Source organism: Acanthochromis polyacanthus, chromosome 19 (assembly GCF_021347895.1).
Source record: "Acanthochromis polyacanthus isolate Apoly-LR-REF ecotype Palm Island chromosome 19, KAUST_Apoly_ChrSc, whole genome shotgun sequence".
In the NCBI taxonomy this organism is placed as follows: domain Eukaryota; kingdom Metazoa; phylum Chordata; class Actinopteri; family Pomacentridae; genus Acanthochromis; species Acanthochromis polyacanthus.
In genome coordinates, this window is record NC_067131.1 from 27,624,672 (window position 1) to 27,641,423 (window position 16,752).

At 40.1% G+C, this 16,752-nt stretch overlaps 1 protein-coding gene across 2 annotated transcripts in view; it reads right to left on the minus strand.

The window, feature by feature from the left end:
* jmjd1cb (jumonji domain containing 1Cb) overlaps positions 1-15,611 on the minus strand; it is a 146,953-nt gene extending 131,342 nt beyond the window's left edge. For both annotated transcript variants that reach the window (XM_051939792.1, XM_022200488.2), the window contains exon 1: positions 15,178-15,611. In XM_051939792.1, the coding sequence (XP_051795752.1) occupies positions 15,178-15,333 (156 nt within the window). In that variant the 5' untranslated portion in view covers positions 15,334-15,611. The remainder of the gene's footprint in view (positions 1-15,177) is intronic.
* Between the last annotated feature and the right edge of the window lie 1,141 nt (positions 15,612-16,752).

The following is a 16,752-nucleotide window of genomic DNA, read 5'->3' on the forward strand; positions in this document are numbered from 1 at the left end:
GTGCTTGTTGTGCGACTGTGTGAGGAGATTCTTTGTCATGCACTCCTTCATCTACCATTAAAACAGATGTAAGACTTGGAAGTGTTTTGATTTGCACATACTTTTCATCAGCGGCACCCAAACACAGTGGGAAGTTCTAAATTCTTCATAAATTCTCTGCTATGTCTGACTGACCACTGAACTTGGAAACATACCTCAGAAATAATCACACTGACAGAGGTATAGCCCAGGACCTTCTTCTTCCTATAACTGCACACCATTCTGCTCTACATGACAGTATAGTAGATAGATAGATAGATGGATATAAACTTTATTATCAGATCAAAGACCCAAAATTTGTTTTACATGTTTGGCAGCTCCGCCACCCACAGACACAATAACACTTGACAGACATTTAACATAACATTAACATAGAAGACCACTGTCCACTATAATTTGGTTTTGTAGATTGAACTCCAGTTTTAACTATTTAATTTGAGGATGGACTGATGGACAAAGGAGTTCTAGTAAACCACAGTGTGATGACAAGTCTACTCTATATTTTCTCAGACACATACTGCAGCAGCAGACAGCTCACACACACAGTCATTCTGCTCTTAGTGACTATAATGAAGAAAACTAAACATTCAAAAGTGTAGTTATACACCACTAAAATTGATACTGACAATGCTCGCTGCCGCGTAAAAACATGTAAAAGTAGAAACATGTTCAACGTGTCAAAACATCCAGTGAAAATTCATCACATACAGACAAACAAATGTAGTTTTCCACTAGCTAACATACTGTTTGTAAGCTCCTATTAACTAAATTATTTGAACACAGGTTAAAAATTAAGAGTAACCATTAGCCAGCAGATTGTTTAGCTATGGATGCTGAAATATTCTTAAGTGTTCAGAATTTCAGTTTCCAACTTCTATCACTCAGAGCAGGGACGTTTTAGTGAACTGGAGCCTGCAGGGCAGCTCCGTCCAGATTATTCTTACTCTTTCCCAAATGAAATGTTGGTATTGACAGTAGTAGAAGTACTGAAAAATGGTTTCTTCAGTAAAATTATTAATGATGTCTTAATACTAGATAAATGTAACACTTAAGTGAACAGTATGATGCTTCAAATTGAAGAGTAAAAGAATTAAAAGACAGATTATTGGGTTATTCAATCTCAAATCATCACGGACCTTATGTAGTCAAAATAAAGAACACTACGATTATTCTTGTCACCGGGGATTGACTGATTACTGGCCTGAACAATTATTGAGGCCGATATTTGACAGATTGTCTAATAATGGTATTGATATTTTTATTGACAAAATAAATTAAATGCTCTGATGTAGCCAACACACACTGTCTCTCTGTGCAGTCTATGCTCAATTTTTGTTCTTCATATTTCAACCCACCCAAATCAGAGACCATTTGGTGTAATTGTTCAATATTACACTTTCTGAATCAATGACATAGTAAGAAATAACATTGAAAATTTCAGGTTTTTATCATTGACAGCTCCATAGATATCGTCATTCAAAGATAAAATGAACCCATTGTTAAATCTGCACCAAATTTACTTTTTTCTAAGAAAACAACAACAACAAAAAAAACTATCAATGAACAGTGTTAAAGTACTAGATGAATAATTCTATGTAGTGGCATTCTATACAACTCTGTCAACCTGGTCACCTTTCAATATAAGCCGTGCACGGATTACAAGGTCGGACTTAGTGACATTTCGGCATCACTTTTAACACAAATCTGAACTGCGCTGTCACATTAATGGAAATACCAGCATCATCAGACAACAATAGGATCCACAAGCATCTCCAAAGACACAAAGCTGAACACATTCACGCATGGAACAACAGCGCCGGGAACTTCATTGCATTTTTAGAATCCTAAATGATCCCTGAGAGCCTGGAGAGCAGATCAGTTTGGGTCGCGATCCAACAGCTAGTCACATTTTGTTGGCCCACTTATCTTAACATCAGACAGATGAAATGTCACACACAGAATTGCAGTTTAGTTTGCTGCATCCAGCTGTTTAGGACTTTTCCCTGCATTTATTAGACACCAATGAGGATCAAATGGGCAAGTCACACTGTGTACTTTTCTTTAGATCAGGCGTTAGGCGTCACAGAATGAAATATTTTGTTACATCTCAACCATCCTGACGTTGAGTCCCGACGCTTTCAGTGTCACAGTGAATGAGAAGTACTTACAAAATCAGATAAATTATTTGTGTATTTGTTCAGTCTGGAGTGTCGTGCTGTTCTCTGCCTCTGCGCTGCTGTAATCTGGTGGTGAAGGAGTTAAGTTCTGTGCAGTGGGTGAACTCAAAGGAACTGGCGTTCACGTGGCTAAGCTGCTGTTGCTATGGGAGAGAGGCCAGACACAGGAGAAAGAACCCCCTCTCTCTCAGTCTCTCTCACATTCCCATTTTCTCTCCCTCGTTCTCTTTTCCTCCTCCTCCTCCTCCTCCGCTCTGCTCTCTCATTCCCCCTCTGCCAGAAAACCAGGCTGGCTAGAAAACCAAACGACTAATGAGAGCATACAGCTCTCGCTCTCCCTCTCCTTCTCTTCATTTTTCAAATAGCATTTACTCTCTCTTTCCCTCTAATATCAGAATGCCAGCCAGTGAGTCATGCACCAGCAGCCAAAGGCCAGGCAGAATATGCCAGTGTGTGAGATTTATAGAACAAAACAGCAGCCACCCAATCTCCACCATCTTTTTCTCCGTGACAAATCTGGAACTTTTTACTGACCGCAGATCTGCAGATTTCAGAAACACTGTTTAAGGCGCTTTAAAATTCTACTCGGAATTGAAATATTAAAGAGCAAATAAAGGAGCCTCAGCAAAGAAAATAAACATATATATTAGTAAAAACAGCTAGTAAAAGTGAAATGCTATAAATTAGTTGGAAATACAGCCAGGGAGCTTGTCTTAACTAATCAGGTTATGTAGTGCAAAAAACCCATCACTGCTTTATAAAGAAATAACTAAAACAAACTCAAGTTGTTTCCAGTAACGATGCAAGAGTCATGAATTTATTTTGATGTACAGCAGCAAAGCATGTTAAAAGTATTGACAGTCACCTATAGGTTAAACCAGGTTGATCAAACACATTTAGCGTCGATTACCTGATTAATTTAAGATTTAAAGGCTACGTACCAAGTCACCTCAGACATGACACTCTCCCCGTTTAAGCAGATTAATTTGAGGGTGATCAAAACGTTCAGATGCTGTTCTGATGCACATGTATGGAGCGAGTCAGAGCGAGACACGACGTTCAACATATGTAAGCAGTAACGGTCACGGATCAAGACACCACGTAAACCATGACATAAACAGTTAAACTTGTGCTCACACATTTTGTGAACACTACGTAGGTGAGCATTTGTAATTTCTCCATGGACTTCAAATTGGAGCAGAGAGTAAACATTAAATTCTGTGTCAGTAATCTGTCGTGATCATGCAACGTCCACGTCAAGCATCATCACAGATGGTCATTATCGAGAGAAAAAAAGCTGTTTTTACTGCTGAAGAGCCATTTTTCAAAACTGGACAAGCCAGAGGGATGTACCACAAAAGAAGTTTGACATAGCCAGTTCTTTTTCTGTCTAAGCTGGTTCAAGAAAGCCTAAAACTTGAGCCTGATTTTCTAATGTGCTCTATTAGCTGCAGTACCAGCAGTGTAAAGCAGTCGTGACTGCAACTCAGGACCCAACATAAAAACGTTTTTATGCCATTTCCATACCACCAGCTGAATATATGTGAGGTTCCATGGCAATGTGATGCAAACACTGAGATACTGGAACTGTATTACTTTATTCAGAGGTTTTAGCAACATACAGCTGACCAAGTTTGCAGATACAACATATTTCATCAGCTAAGAATCTACCACTGATAGACAAACGTCAGGAAATGACTTGGTTAAAGACAAAAACTTCTAACAGCCAATTTAAAACTGAACATAACCTGAACCAGGCCAGGTTAGCTCTGCTGCAAAAGTTACCATGGTCATCTAGCAGGTTAGAAGAGAGCCACCTTTGTGGTACTGGGAACTCTGGCTTGAAGCTTCACATACCTTGCTAACTCACTGATCTTGCTTAGTAGTACAACCCTCAGGAGCACGCTTGTTGATTTCTTCGACATTCACATTGTCTGCATTAGGAGTTAATTCCCCAGGTTGAACTACCAAGGCTGTAGCACCCTAAGGAATCTACTGCAGCATCCTAAGCAATCAATCAATCAAAATTTATTTATAGAGCACTTTACAACACTCAAGGTGGCCAAAGTGCTTTCCAGTTAAAAACAAATAGTAAAACAAGAAATAAAAGCAGCTTAAAAGAGAGCAACAATAGAACACATCAGGAAAATAAAATCAGATAAAATAAGACAAAATAAAATAAAGAATCTACTGTAGCATCCTAAGGAGCCTGCTGGAGCATCCTAAGGAGCCTGCTGGAGCATCCTAAGGAGCCTGCTGGAGCATCCTAAGGAATCGGAGGGAGAACAACGGACACAACATGAACCGTGTCCCAATAGCATGTGGGTGCTCCAATGTGCTGTAAACCTGATCAACGTGCTCTGATCACACACAGGTTTTTTTTTTGCTACAAAAGCACAATCATCACACTCCACCCACCCTCCTCACCACATTTGGCACTCTGTGACTTTATCCTCTTCCCAAATTGAAATTCAAGTTGAAGGGTCGCCATTTTGACACAGTTTAGGAGACTGTGCTCATCACTGACAGTGCTTGACAAGTTAACATAACAGGACTTCAAGGACCATTGCAAGTGTTGTAGAAGCACTGGAAGCACTATATCACTGCATAATGACACGGGGACGACGGACAAATTTAATTCAGGTACAGTTCTTGGTTGGAATCGGTGCTGCATAGCAACACTGCAAACTGCAGCACAATAAATACATTAACGCTAAGAAAGAAATGTAAATGTTTGACCACTGAATGTTCGATCCTGTCCAGCATCAAACAACAGCTACAGCCACGCTTTCCCAGACAATCCTGTGGAGCATAACCACACTGCTATTGTGCAATAGGAGGAAAAATACTCTGTCCTATTTGTATTTCATTAAACCAATCACAGCTGTTGTTGAATGCAGGGAGATGAGCATGTGATTAAAATGGATAATCCACTGAAAAAATGGACTGGTATTCTGCACCATCCAAATCCCCAAATTTGAAATGATTAAGCCCCTTTCAGACATGTACCCCATTTCTTTTATTCTGATAGCAATCTAATGTGACGGCTTCATGTCTGAACGCACACCTTGGTCATGTTTTCATAGAAATCACACCAGCAATGTTGGAGCAAGCAACTAGGTAGACCTAGCAACACTGTCATATAATTGTAAACATGACAAGTCTGAATTGAACTGTAACATTAATGGGGAGTTTGTGTGCCAAAATGACAACAAACCCTTCCTCAGTCCCTTTGCTCCATGGTTTCAAAGCTAATATAGCTACAAAATAAAATATCTACAATAATGGAACTTTACTGTGATGAAAACAGACACTAATAGCTGATACTCACTAATGATGAATGTAATTCGAGTTTTTTCCCTCCATAACAAGAGCTGAAGTTTTTTTCTTTCCAGCTGTTCAGATCTATTGGCTGTGTTTTTAACACCTGTGACATCAGACAGTAGTAGGATCCATCTGTGCATCTCCAAAAAGGGTGAGTCGTGTACATTTGTGTAGGCAGGTCAAAAGCTTTGGTATCTTTGTTAAATTTTCAGAAATGTAAGTTATTTCTGAAAGAGCGTGGACAGCTGATCAGTGCCAGCCAGGATCCAACAGCAGATCATTTGTTTTTCAGCCGTCACACACAAACTAGTTTGGACAGTTTAGTTTTCCGCTGTTGAGGACTACTTCTTCATAGATGATTGCAAATCTACAGTGACAGGATCCACAAGTGACTCCAGAGAGAGAGCATTTATGCACGGAGCAACAGCAGTAACTTACTTAGTTACTTTTAATTAGAAATTATCCCCAGCACGGAGAAAAGACTGATCAGGATCTAACAGTGGGCACGGTATATATTATTTCTTCTTCTCAGACAGGTGAGCTGTCACGCACTGTAACAGTTTATCAGCTGCATGTAAGTATTATGTTGCATCTCAAACATACATATCAGGGCTGTTGTTTATTTAGACACTTATTCAGCTGCTATTTGTTTAAATATAGTTTGGTATTGCATTAAATCACTTGGTTTATTGTCTAGTCTCACATTGCTCACAAAGATCGCATGCAAACCACAGCTCTCTCTCTGTGCAGTGTCGTAAGGAAAACTTACAGAAAGGTAACCTACATCTGAAGACTAGGAAGCCATTACTTTGCCAGACTGATGAAGCCAGTAATGTCCTATGTCCCACATCTGAAAGGGACTTTAGTTTGGTAGACGTTGATATTGTTGTATCCCGTAGCAAAGAAAATTACAACAGACAGCAGCTGAAGTAGTAGAATGGTGGCTGAAGTGAGCAGTGGTTTATACTCATGTCCTACAGTCAGTAAGTCTGATTGAGTTATCTATAACTTTAACTGCAATTTATTAAAATAATTTTGCACATAGCAGATATGCTGTGGATAGGAATCAGTCTTATTTTGATGCAAAGATTTGTACATCAGAAGAAATGTAGTACAACATAGAAGACAAAGCATTAGCATATGGCCCAAAGAAAAAAATCAATTATCATTTTGAACATTGGGTCTTGAAGTGTGTGCTGTTGGAGCAGATGTGGGGCCAGATGCACTAAACTCTGGACAGCATTCATAGACAGAAATATGCTGCTTGTTCTTTTCATCCAACTTCTAAAGATGCCTGCATGCCTGCTTTGTAAATCTCATCATTGTGGAAAAGGGTGCATGTACACGAGCCTCATTTCCACTCCCACAAACACCGAGAAGTTATGTCCAAACACTTTTACATGCAGCTGTAATGCAAAGCTGTGGCTGTGGTTATTTGTGACGCCTGTACCTCTGATGCAACACATGGCTCTGTGCACAATCATCACAGTAATGTCTTCATCATCATTAATAAACACCATAAGGATAATCAATGATTAACCCACAGAGCCTATACTTCACAAAGTGCACCACAATTAAGGATCAAATAAAAGATTTCTAATGGGGAAGTAATAGGTTGAGTCAAAAATAAAAAGTTCATCATTCCTAAATAATTTAAAATCAACTTGATAAATGAGTGACATTTTGAGCTCAGCATGTAGAATGTAAAGTAATAACACCACGTGTAAAATGACAACCTTACAAGGTCACATCTCATTATTATTCAGACATGTAAACCCTGAAAGGTAAATTTTACTTGTCCAACAGAGAGTTGCCTCAAAAAGTTCATGTGAAAATCTGATTCAGATTAATTTCTCAAGTGATGCTGTTCCCCCCCCCCCCCCCCCCCCCCCCTTTCTGTTTCTTCGAGAGAACAAACCGTTCCGATTCTGTTCAATAATCAGCTACAGAGATGCCTACTGTTATTCTTCGTCTAGTAATGTCCCCCTGGTACAGAGTAACCACGTTAAAGTAATGAATTATTTGATGACAAGATCACGGGAATTACATTACAGGGTCAACTGGTGTCAGTGAGGACAGCAGACAGATATATCACACAGACAGGTAAGGCAGCATTCCTCCAGCTTACTCCAACACGCTGGAAACAACTAACACTACAGATTCACCTCAGGGGGTAGAGAGCATGACACTTCACTCAGCGCGTCTCTCAGTCCCAAAAATAAACAGAATACAAGCTGCAGGAGGTGACATCCCAGCGTCTACACAGAAGAAAAGACACAGCCACGCTACACACATGAGCAGTTGCTCCGTCCATTCATGACATTTTGCAAACTAAACAAGTACAACCTCCTCATTACTGGCTACACCAAAATAGCTTGCCCTCACATTCTTTGGGAAAACAGTCTATTTGGAGGGCCGGGCCAGTACTCCCTCACAGCAGTGTACGTACACAGGACAGCTCTGGCTCCAAAATATGACTTGGAATGCTGGAGTTAAGCAAAAGACATTCATGAAACCACACACTGTGTTGAGCAGGACTTGGGACAATTTTATTCAGCAGACGTTTTTATCCAAAGCAACGTACATCTAAGAGTAGATAAAACGCAAAGTAGGACTGGGATTTGAACTTCCCATCTTCCAAATCAACGTCAGACGTCACTGAGTTTTCCAGCTGCTTAGTAGTAGTGAAGTAGAAGTAAAGTTGGTTGTAAGAGACAGTTATTCATATGCCATAGCAGCCCTGAGCTGAGGGCTTTTAATCCCAGCCAAATGGAGAATAACAGGAAATGCCAGGAATCTGTACATTTTAGACTTTAAATTTTGAGTCAAAACTATACCACGTTATTAGCACCCATCTTAAAACAGCAAGCAGGGACTTCCTTTTGAGTGACTGTGACCACTCGTGTGTCGTCTAACGGTGAGATAGAGATAACAGCTGTGAGGCAGGCAAAGGGTTTTCACATTCCATATTTAGGACACAATCAGCTGCGTTCTCACTGAATGCTTTACTAGCTTTACTTTACTATTGAGGACAACCCAATTCCAATCATTATATTGTCTCTCATTACTAAACTGATTGATTTTAGAGACCAAAATAATATAGGTTTATTTTGCACATTAACAAGTACGACATTTACCATTTTAGTTTGGCAACAATACCACGACTGAATTAGTTTAACCCTTTTCAGACCTATGATATGTAACATTACTGCTTCATTACCATGTTAAGTGGCGTCATTCTGCCATAAAAACCTAGGTCTCTTTTACATTAATGTCTTCACAGCTTCATTCGGACATACCTAGCACAGTGACAGTTCATAACATTTGCAATACGTGAATATATGATTTGCCTAAGCGCTAACAGCTTTGTCCAATAATCTAACTTGCAACAGTAAAATAAAAACATTCCTGCAGCAGTGATGAAGCTCATTACTTAACCTAAGGGCATAAATGTTTTGGCTGCAGCTGATAAACTGTGGCTCTGTGTGTGACAGCTCAGAAAAGTGCATCGTGAAGAATCCTGATAGGTCCGGACCGATCCTGTCTCCACGATGGGCATAATGTATAATTATAAGTAGGTAAATTCATCATTTTTCTGCTCTTGTGAACATGCATAAATGTCCGCATCTCTTTTGATTTGGAGACACTGAGATGAACCTGCTGCTGTCTGATGAAGCTAGTATACAATAATACCAACAACACCATAGGAAAGACTCCTACAAACAGCTGGAAGCAACAGGGCTTTGTGAATTGGCACAGACTATGTCTCAATATCGGTGCTGAAATGTGGAAAGGTTTTTCTCAGGTCGCTTGTGCATGCCTATCCTTTAATGTGAATGCCTGCATCTTAGATTTGTACTGTGTTTGCAGTGAGATGTAAATGTTACGCAGTTCAACCTTCAGATGAACAGAAAGAAATGCACATCTCAAAGGGGCTGAACACACAGCCACTATTTCAGAATGTAAAAAGATGGCTGACACAATTTTCCTTCAGGGATCAACATAAACCCTTGCTACACTCACTCCAATGTACTTCCTGCACTGTCGGTGGTCCACACGGTGACTCAAAGGTTCTCTTATTAGCTTTCAAACGGGTCATTTTAGTAGTAGCTCTCCTTTAAACACAATATGGATCTGACTAGGGTGTGATTCTTTCTTAATTGCCTGCCTACTTGAAGCAAAGTGAAAGCTGAGGTCATGAGATAAGGTTAGTTCATGTGAGGCCAGTTTAATAGCACCTAAAAGTCCATATGTTACATTTTGAATCGCTCCATTAAGTATTTTTAAAAATTGTTGAATTCACAATGATATGAGAGTAAAAGACCAACAAAGACTAGAATCTGTCTGGAGCTATGATCATGCTAGTGGTCAGCATGGTGGCGGCAGTAATCTTGGCTCTTACCCAGATCCGTGTGTGTTCTTTGTCAGTTTTCTAACCAGAATTGTGTGTTTGTAGCACTACATACTTCTGAGAAAATTGTAGCACAGTATGCCATTCAGGTCTGATGTGGTCCTGCAGAGAACAAGCAGCCACGTATAAGAGCCGAATGTATTCCCAGGGTTATCGGGGAAGCTTGTGAGCCTATAGGAGACGTTATGGCTGCTGTATGTAATAATATGATGTCATAGAGCTTTAGTGCACCACGAGTGTGTGCATGTGTACGTCTAACAGAGTTGGGGGAAGGGTACATCCATCCCGCCAGCCAGCCAGCCCATCCTGGCTTCAGATTACATTTTGTTTCCTTAGGCACTGGAAAACAAGCCACTAGCACTCTGTGTATCCAGTTACAGCACTGTTGAAACACCACATAACCTGGATGTCGCATAGCAATGCTGCAGCTCAACGTGTGAATATCAGCCTGACAAATAAAGACACCTATGTTAGCAGTCGACGGGCTCCGTTTATTGCCCTGACTGGGCTAAATCAGAAACACTGCCTTACAAAAAACAAACGTTAAATGCTAAAACAGCAGCGAGCCACAGAGAACCAGAGGTTTAACTGTGTTGCCTGTAGACAGCACAAAAGACGTACTGCACTGTGCACAATAAATACATCAAACGCACCCGAAGGTTACTCAGTGAGAATAAACATCCCTGGAAATGAATTCAGTCCGTCTCTCAAGCATCCTGCTAATATGACAACATTACAAACAACTGCACAAGATGAATTAACTGCCATTTTCTCACAACATAATTTTTGTTTACTTTTTAATTTATATAATGAAATGAGTTGCTGCTCAGTTTTCACACAATTCAATTCTTACTGTAAACACACCACCACAGTGTAATGAAGGAGTGAGTACGCGCTGCATGTTTATGTATCTGCTTCCATTTATTTAATATTTTGGAATTGGATCAAGAAAGAAATCAAAGTAACAAAAACTATGTTTTACTGAATCTGTACATCAGAATGACAAAATAGCTCATAATTCAACATGAACAGCATTTTAAACAAGTCAAATAAAAATCCTACACTGCACCGGGGGAAAAAAAAAAAATTCATTTCATGGTATACACGTGGGCCAGTCCTACTGTACTATTTATACTAGAAGGTGAGAATTTCTCTCCCGCCATTTTCATTCTTTGTTTTTCTGATGCACATTTGTACTCAAAACAATGCTGCTATTCACACACCCGGCAGACTCTCGGTGAATTGCAGCAGCGCAACAAGCACGCATGGATCCTGTATGTGGAAGGTTCTTCCTCGGTCACAGCCAGTCATTTTCTGCTGATTAGCCACACAGCAATGAACCTCAGGCCACAGCCCTAAAAACAAACCGACAGCACTGCTACTGTACACACACACACACAGTGGACTGTCATGGAAACAAAGGCTCCTATAGGCGATGCCCTGGCTGCCCTGCTTTTTCCATTCATTGCGAATCCAGATGAGTGTGGCAGTTTTATGCCTAACGTGCCAGTGCAGGGCTCTGCTGATGTTCGATCAGAGAAGGGTGAGGGAATTACAAAGCTGTTTAGACGCCGTTTTTTTTAAAAAAAACAGCAATGAAAAACAGGTTTTTTACCATGTTACAGTGTCCATATGGTGGGTTTTTTTGTACGCTTGAAGAGGTACAATGAGTGGAAAAAAAGCAGTCGCCATCATGGCTGAGCATTTCCACTTTGAAGCAGCAATATACCAACGACAATCTCAAAAACACAGATTCAGCTTACTAGACTTTCAGACATAAATATCCAAAGGAACCAATCCTGCCTTCTACATATTTATCAGACACTATATATACATGATTTCCATGGCTCTCATTAGCAATCATACCACTGTCCTTGGCCATACTCCAAATTTAAATTTAAATGTCTTTTTGTTGCACCAAAACTTTAAACTCCAACTAAAAATGTGATCCAGTATTCAATTTAAACTTACACTTGAGGAGGTTTAACTTTAGGAATGGCTGCATTTTCAACAAAACAATCAAGTTCTTCAACAGGAGTAAAGGGACAGACCAACAGGAAGATTTAACCAACTGTCTACCATTGTACTGAAAGACATGCAGGGGTATGACCCATGCTCCAGCTCCTGATGGCCCTTCAATGGCCACCGGATGTTTCTAACCTGTTCGGCCTGCACAACTCCATTATTCGCCAAACTGTCAGCAGAGTCTCTCCAACTGGGGGCCAAATTGTTATCCCCATTCTTCTAACCTTTCTTGATCACACAAATTTATTTTTCTTCATTTATTTTAATTTGTGTATGAAGCATCTCCATAATAATTAAACTGTATTTAATTTAGGTTTTCAGGAAACTCTGTTTTATTAAAGAGAGAAAAGCTTTTCATTAATTTAATCATGCAAGTGCTTAATTTAAAGTTCTGTATTTATTCATTTTAAATTTAGTCTTGCAAAACTAATTACAACTAACATCAAAATGGTTTTTGTTGGTGTAACCCAATGTATGGTGCTGCGCTGCACAAAGGATAGTGAGATCCCACTGTGTGCAGTGACAAGGTCAACTGAGTACCTGTTCATTTATTTCCATCTTGTTAATTGATTTACACAAAACATCAATGTTGTATGATAATTTGCTTTTTCATACTAATAATATTTAAATCTACTATTCAGTTATTTCAGTGTTTTCACCTTGTGTTAGAGCTTTAAGTTCTTTTTCATTTCTTCATAATACACAGTCAAGATTGTAAACTTTGTTGATCTGGTCCAACAGATTTAGAAATTCAAAAGAGTAGTGATACCTTCATATTTACCCCATAGAAATTTATTGACATACTTACACACTGTGAATCAATAACCCTTAGTAGCATTATTCTTGTACTGAGGGTAAGGAATTAACACCTACTAAGCATCATATCTGGATAGATTTGGCAAGTAAACGTTGGAACTCAAGCCACGACACTGACAGGACAATGTCTGAACAAAACTAGCCATATAATACAGAAATATTCTTTGAGTCTCAGTGGAAGCAGGTGACAACAACTCGGCACATGCTAACCAATGAAATATGCTAACTCACTAAATGTCATCGATTTCTCTTCAGCATTATAGTCTCCACCTTTAATAGTAAACACGATCAGTTCAATTCCAAGAAAAGGACTTCCTGAGTTGTATTCACTCACTGCAATTTCCTGTAAGAGTTCAATAACGTATTCTACCTGTCTATCATCTATCTATCCACCTAGCTATTCATGGTAAATTTATTAACCAGTTGTGATTACCAGTCTCTTTGGTTGAGAAGTTAAAACGTTCATTTCAGACACTGTCTGTACTACTGGTCTATCTGACCACAGACACTTGACAAAGGCCTGACAGCTTGGCTTGGCACACTTCTTCTAATCTAATCTTGAATCCCTCTCTACTGTATTCACTCAGCTAGTTAAGCCTCTTGCTAATGAGACTGTGTCCCATTGTATGGAATTAAACCAGAACACCACTCTCTGCCTAAACCAGATCTCATACAAGAACCAATTCTACAGGGGAATTAAGAAGCTGTTGTGCGATACAAAAAAAGCACATGTAGTGCTTGTTGTAGCAGAGGTAACATGCAATTACTAGTGAGATACGTGTGCAGCTATGACATTATAATCGATTCATGGAAATATGCTACCACATAAGAAGCAGATAGCACGCTGATTTAAATGCAAAATAATACAAAGCAACAAACCATTGACCAGAAATTTCTCTACCATCTAATCACACAGAAAGCACCACAAATAGTCAAAGACATCTGATACGGCCTAATTTTAAGCTTTAAAACACACCAATGAACACACAAGAACCGACTTGCCAAGATGTCACGCCAATAAAAAATTAAAAAAAAAATCACACACAAAGAACAACCCTTTCAAGAGAGCAATGGAACCATTCGAAGGTAAAATTTGCTCGACAACGCAATATCTGATGACAGTGTTGTCAATAAATTTCACATACATATGAAGACAATACAGTAAATGAGCAAAACATAACTGTGCCAGGGTCTGGCCAGTTATCTGCATAGGCAGATAGGAGTCTCTGAACAAAAGAAAACGGGAACAGGCACAGTGTACAGTGAGGCAGTACTGTGTACTAGCCAGCCAAGGGCTTGTCAGGGCAAATATTTCTTTGTTTGCTGCTTTTGGTATGTTAACCCATGATGAAAATACCTATTTTTAAAAGACGGTGGATCAGATCAATATATTTTCAGGGTTTTCCTCCATTACCTTGGCTACTGACTATTAAGAATGCAATAATTACATGTCAGGCTGAAAATATGTCTGTGCCACAGGAGTGTGACAGCACTGAAAATGCAGACAATATTTTACACGAAGACAAACTGGCCATTGTTCAGCCTGCAGCTAGTCAGTTTTAGATTTTTTTGCATGTCCTAACATTCCTGCGCGCCTGGCCAAGTCGGAGAGGTTGGTGTCCGCCAGAAAAACACAGACAGACAGGACTGTGGTCGATCATTACGCCCAAATAACGTGGACTGTGACCAATAACCACGGGGTAACGGGGATTACTTTAAATTAAATGCTTTAACGCGGGATGTAAATCAAGAAAGCCAACCTCAACCCCCTGTCAGCTGATTTGCAGTATACAGCAGATTAGAGCTTTTAGCTGCTCCAGACTAAATTCTTCCACATGCCCTACAAATGCAGCCGCTCCGGGATGACAACACGATCCGTTTAAATGCCAGGTGTTCCTCATCGACCAGTTGATTATGTGGAAGCTGTACCTGATCCTGTCGTGCTACCTGAATGAAACCCACCGTGGTTCAAAGACTCCAAGTATGAGTAACATGGACGTTTGTCTTAGCCAAATGACAAATGGTTGTGATAAGTTTGCAGACTTGATGTAAATAAGCATAGTGCTGTCTGGACTGGCTGTTTTCTTTCTATACCCCCTGCTGGCTGTCTGCCTCCCATTAACTTGCTTTGCTAAGTGCTCAAAAAAAAAACTAGCCAAACTCGCACACGCAACGATGACAAATATTTTTGCGAAACAATGGTGAATACAAGCGGTAGCCTCTTAGGTCAGAAGAGCCATAGTAACGAAGAGAAAGCCACAAAATAATTTCCGCCTGGCAAGCCTTCAGCGTTGCCTCGCTGGCTAGCCACCAACCACAAAGATTTTCCCATTCGCTTTGCATGTAACAGACCGAAGAGCTGGACAAAGTCAGCGTTTTCCTTACCGTCAGTTCGGAAGTGTCGCTGTCACGAAGGTTGACGGCTCGTATAACCCCGGACCTCCACAGCCACCGACCGATGTCGCCGATTTCAGGCGGGTCGTCTCCGCTGACACAGAGAAACCGCTTCCCGACCAGCTCCGGCCGAGCCTCGACTGCCATGGCCCTTAGCTGGTCAAAACCCCCCCCTCGAAAAAACTTCCCAACAACGACGCCCTTACACGCCACTCATTTACGACATTAAATCAGCTCTACAGAATCCAACGGCAGAAAGAAAATAAAAAAAGGAAAAATGATTCTTTGTTAAACGCTGAAAAAACGATCCGGGGGATTTAAATGAGTAGCAGTCTCCACCCGCTCAAGCGTCAGGCTCTTTTCTCTCAGCGTGTAAAAACGGTGGAACACTGAACCGCATCACTGCCGCCATCCATACTCGTGTTTCTCCGCTGGATCCCAGGGCATTCACAGACCGCAGTACGATTGTGTCCCTCCGCTCAATTGGCCCCCCATCGGCCCTATTTTCGCCAAACTACAACTGTAGCTGTTCTTATAGAAGCGCCACGAGTCAACTACTGTGAACAGCAAGTATTCACCGCTTCTGCTGTATTAGCACGGCAGAAACACTGCTGCTGCTCGGTCTAGTGCTGCTGACGGTACTACCTCTGCTGCCATAAACAACAACAGCAGCATTCATGGAAGGCTGGAGGAAATGAATGGTATTAACTGTAGGCAATGTTGATAAATTTACAATTCCTTATCTGTGACAGTGTGTTTTTATTTATGAGATTAACTATTTCATGTCTATATATATTTAACATTGAAGCTGCAGTGTCACAAAATAGAATGCATATGATATGTGACATTTCTTGGACACTACCGTTCAAAAGTTTGGGGTCGTCCAGGCAATTTCATGTTTTCCATGAAAATTCACACTTTTATTCATGTGCTTATGTAACTGTACAAAGGTTTTCTAATCATCAATTAGCCTTTCAACACCGCTGGCTAACACAATGTTGCATTAGAAAGTAAAGTAGACAGAGGACCAACAACAAAGATTAAAAAAAAAAGCACAGACAACATTAAAAACTACATTACATGCACAACATAATGACACAACCCATGGTTAGTCAGACCTTATAGATGTCATAGGTGGGTACATTCTTGTTTCTTTCAGCCAGTACTTAGCTTTTGCTGTAAAAGTTTTTAAAATCTGGTATCATATTAATTTCATTTGGTAATGCATTCCAGATGTGACAGCCTTTGATTGAAACGGCTGTCTGTCCAAATGTAGTTCTGTGGTAGGATAGTTTCCAGTTGTTGGTGGTGGGGCTTCTGGTGACCCTGCTTTGGATAAATCTACAGAATGTCTGTGGTGCTGATTTATTGAGGCATTTAAAGATTAATTTGATGTAACAAAGTTTGACGCAGCTTTCAAAACTCAGTAATTCGTTTTTTTTTAAATACAACAGTGATGCCATCGAATTGTTTTTTTATGCAGAATTTTCAGAGCTTGATTGTATAATGAACTTATGTGTTTTATTGTACTGTAGATGTGGCTGCTTGAGCTTGGTTTTGTATATT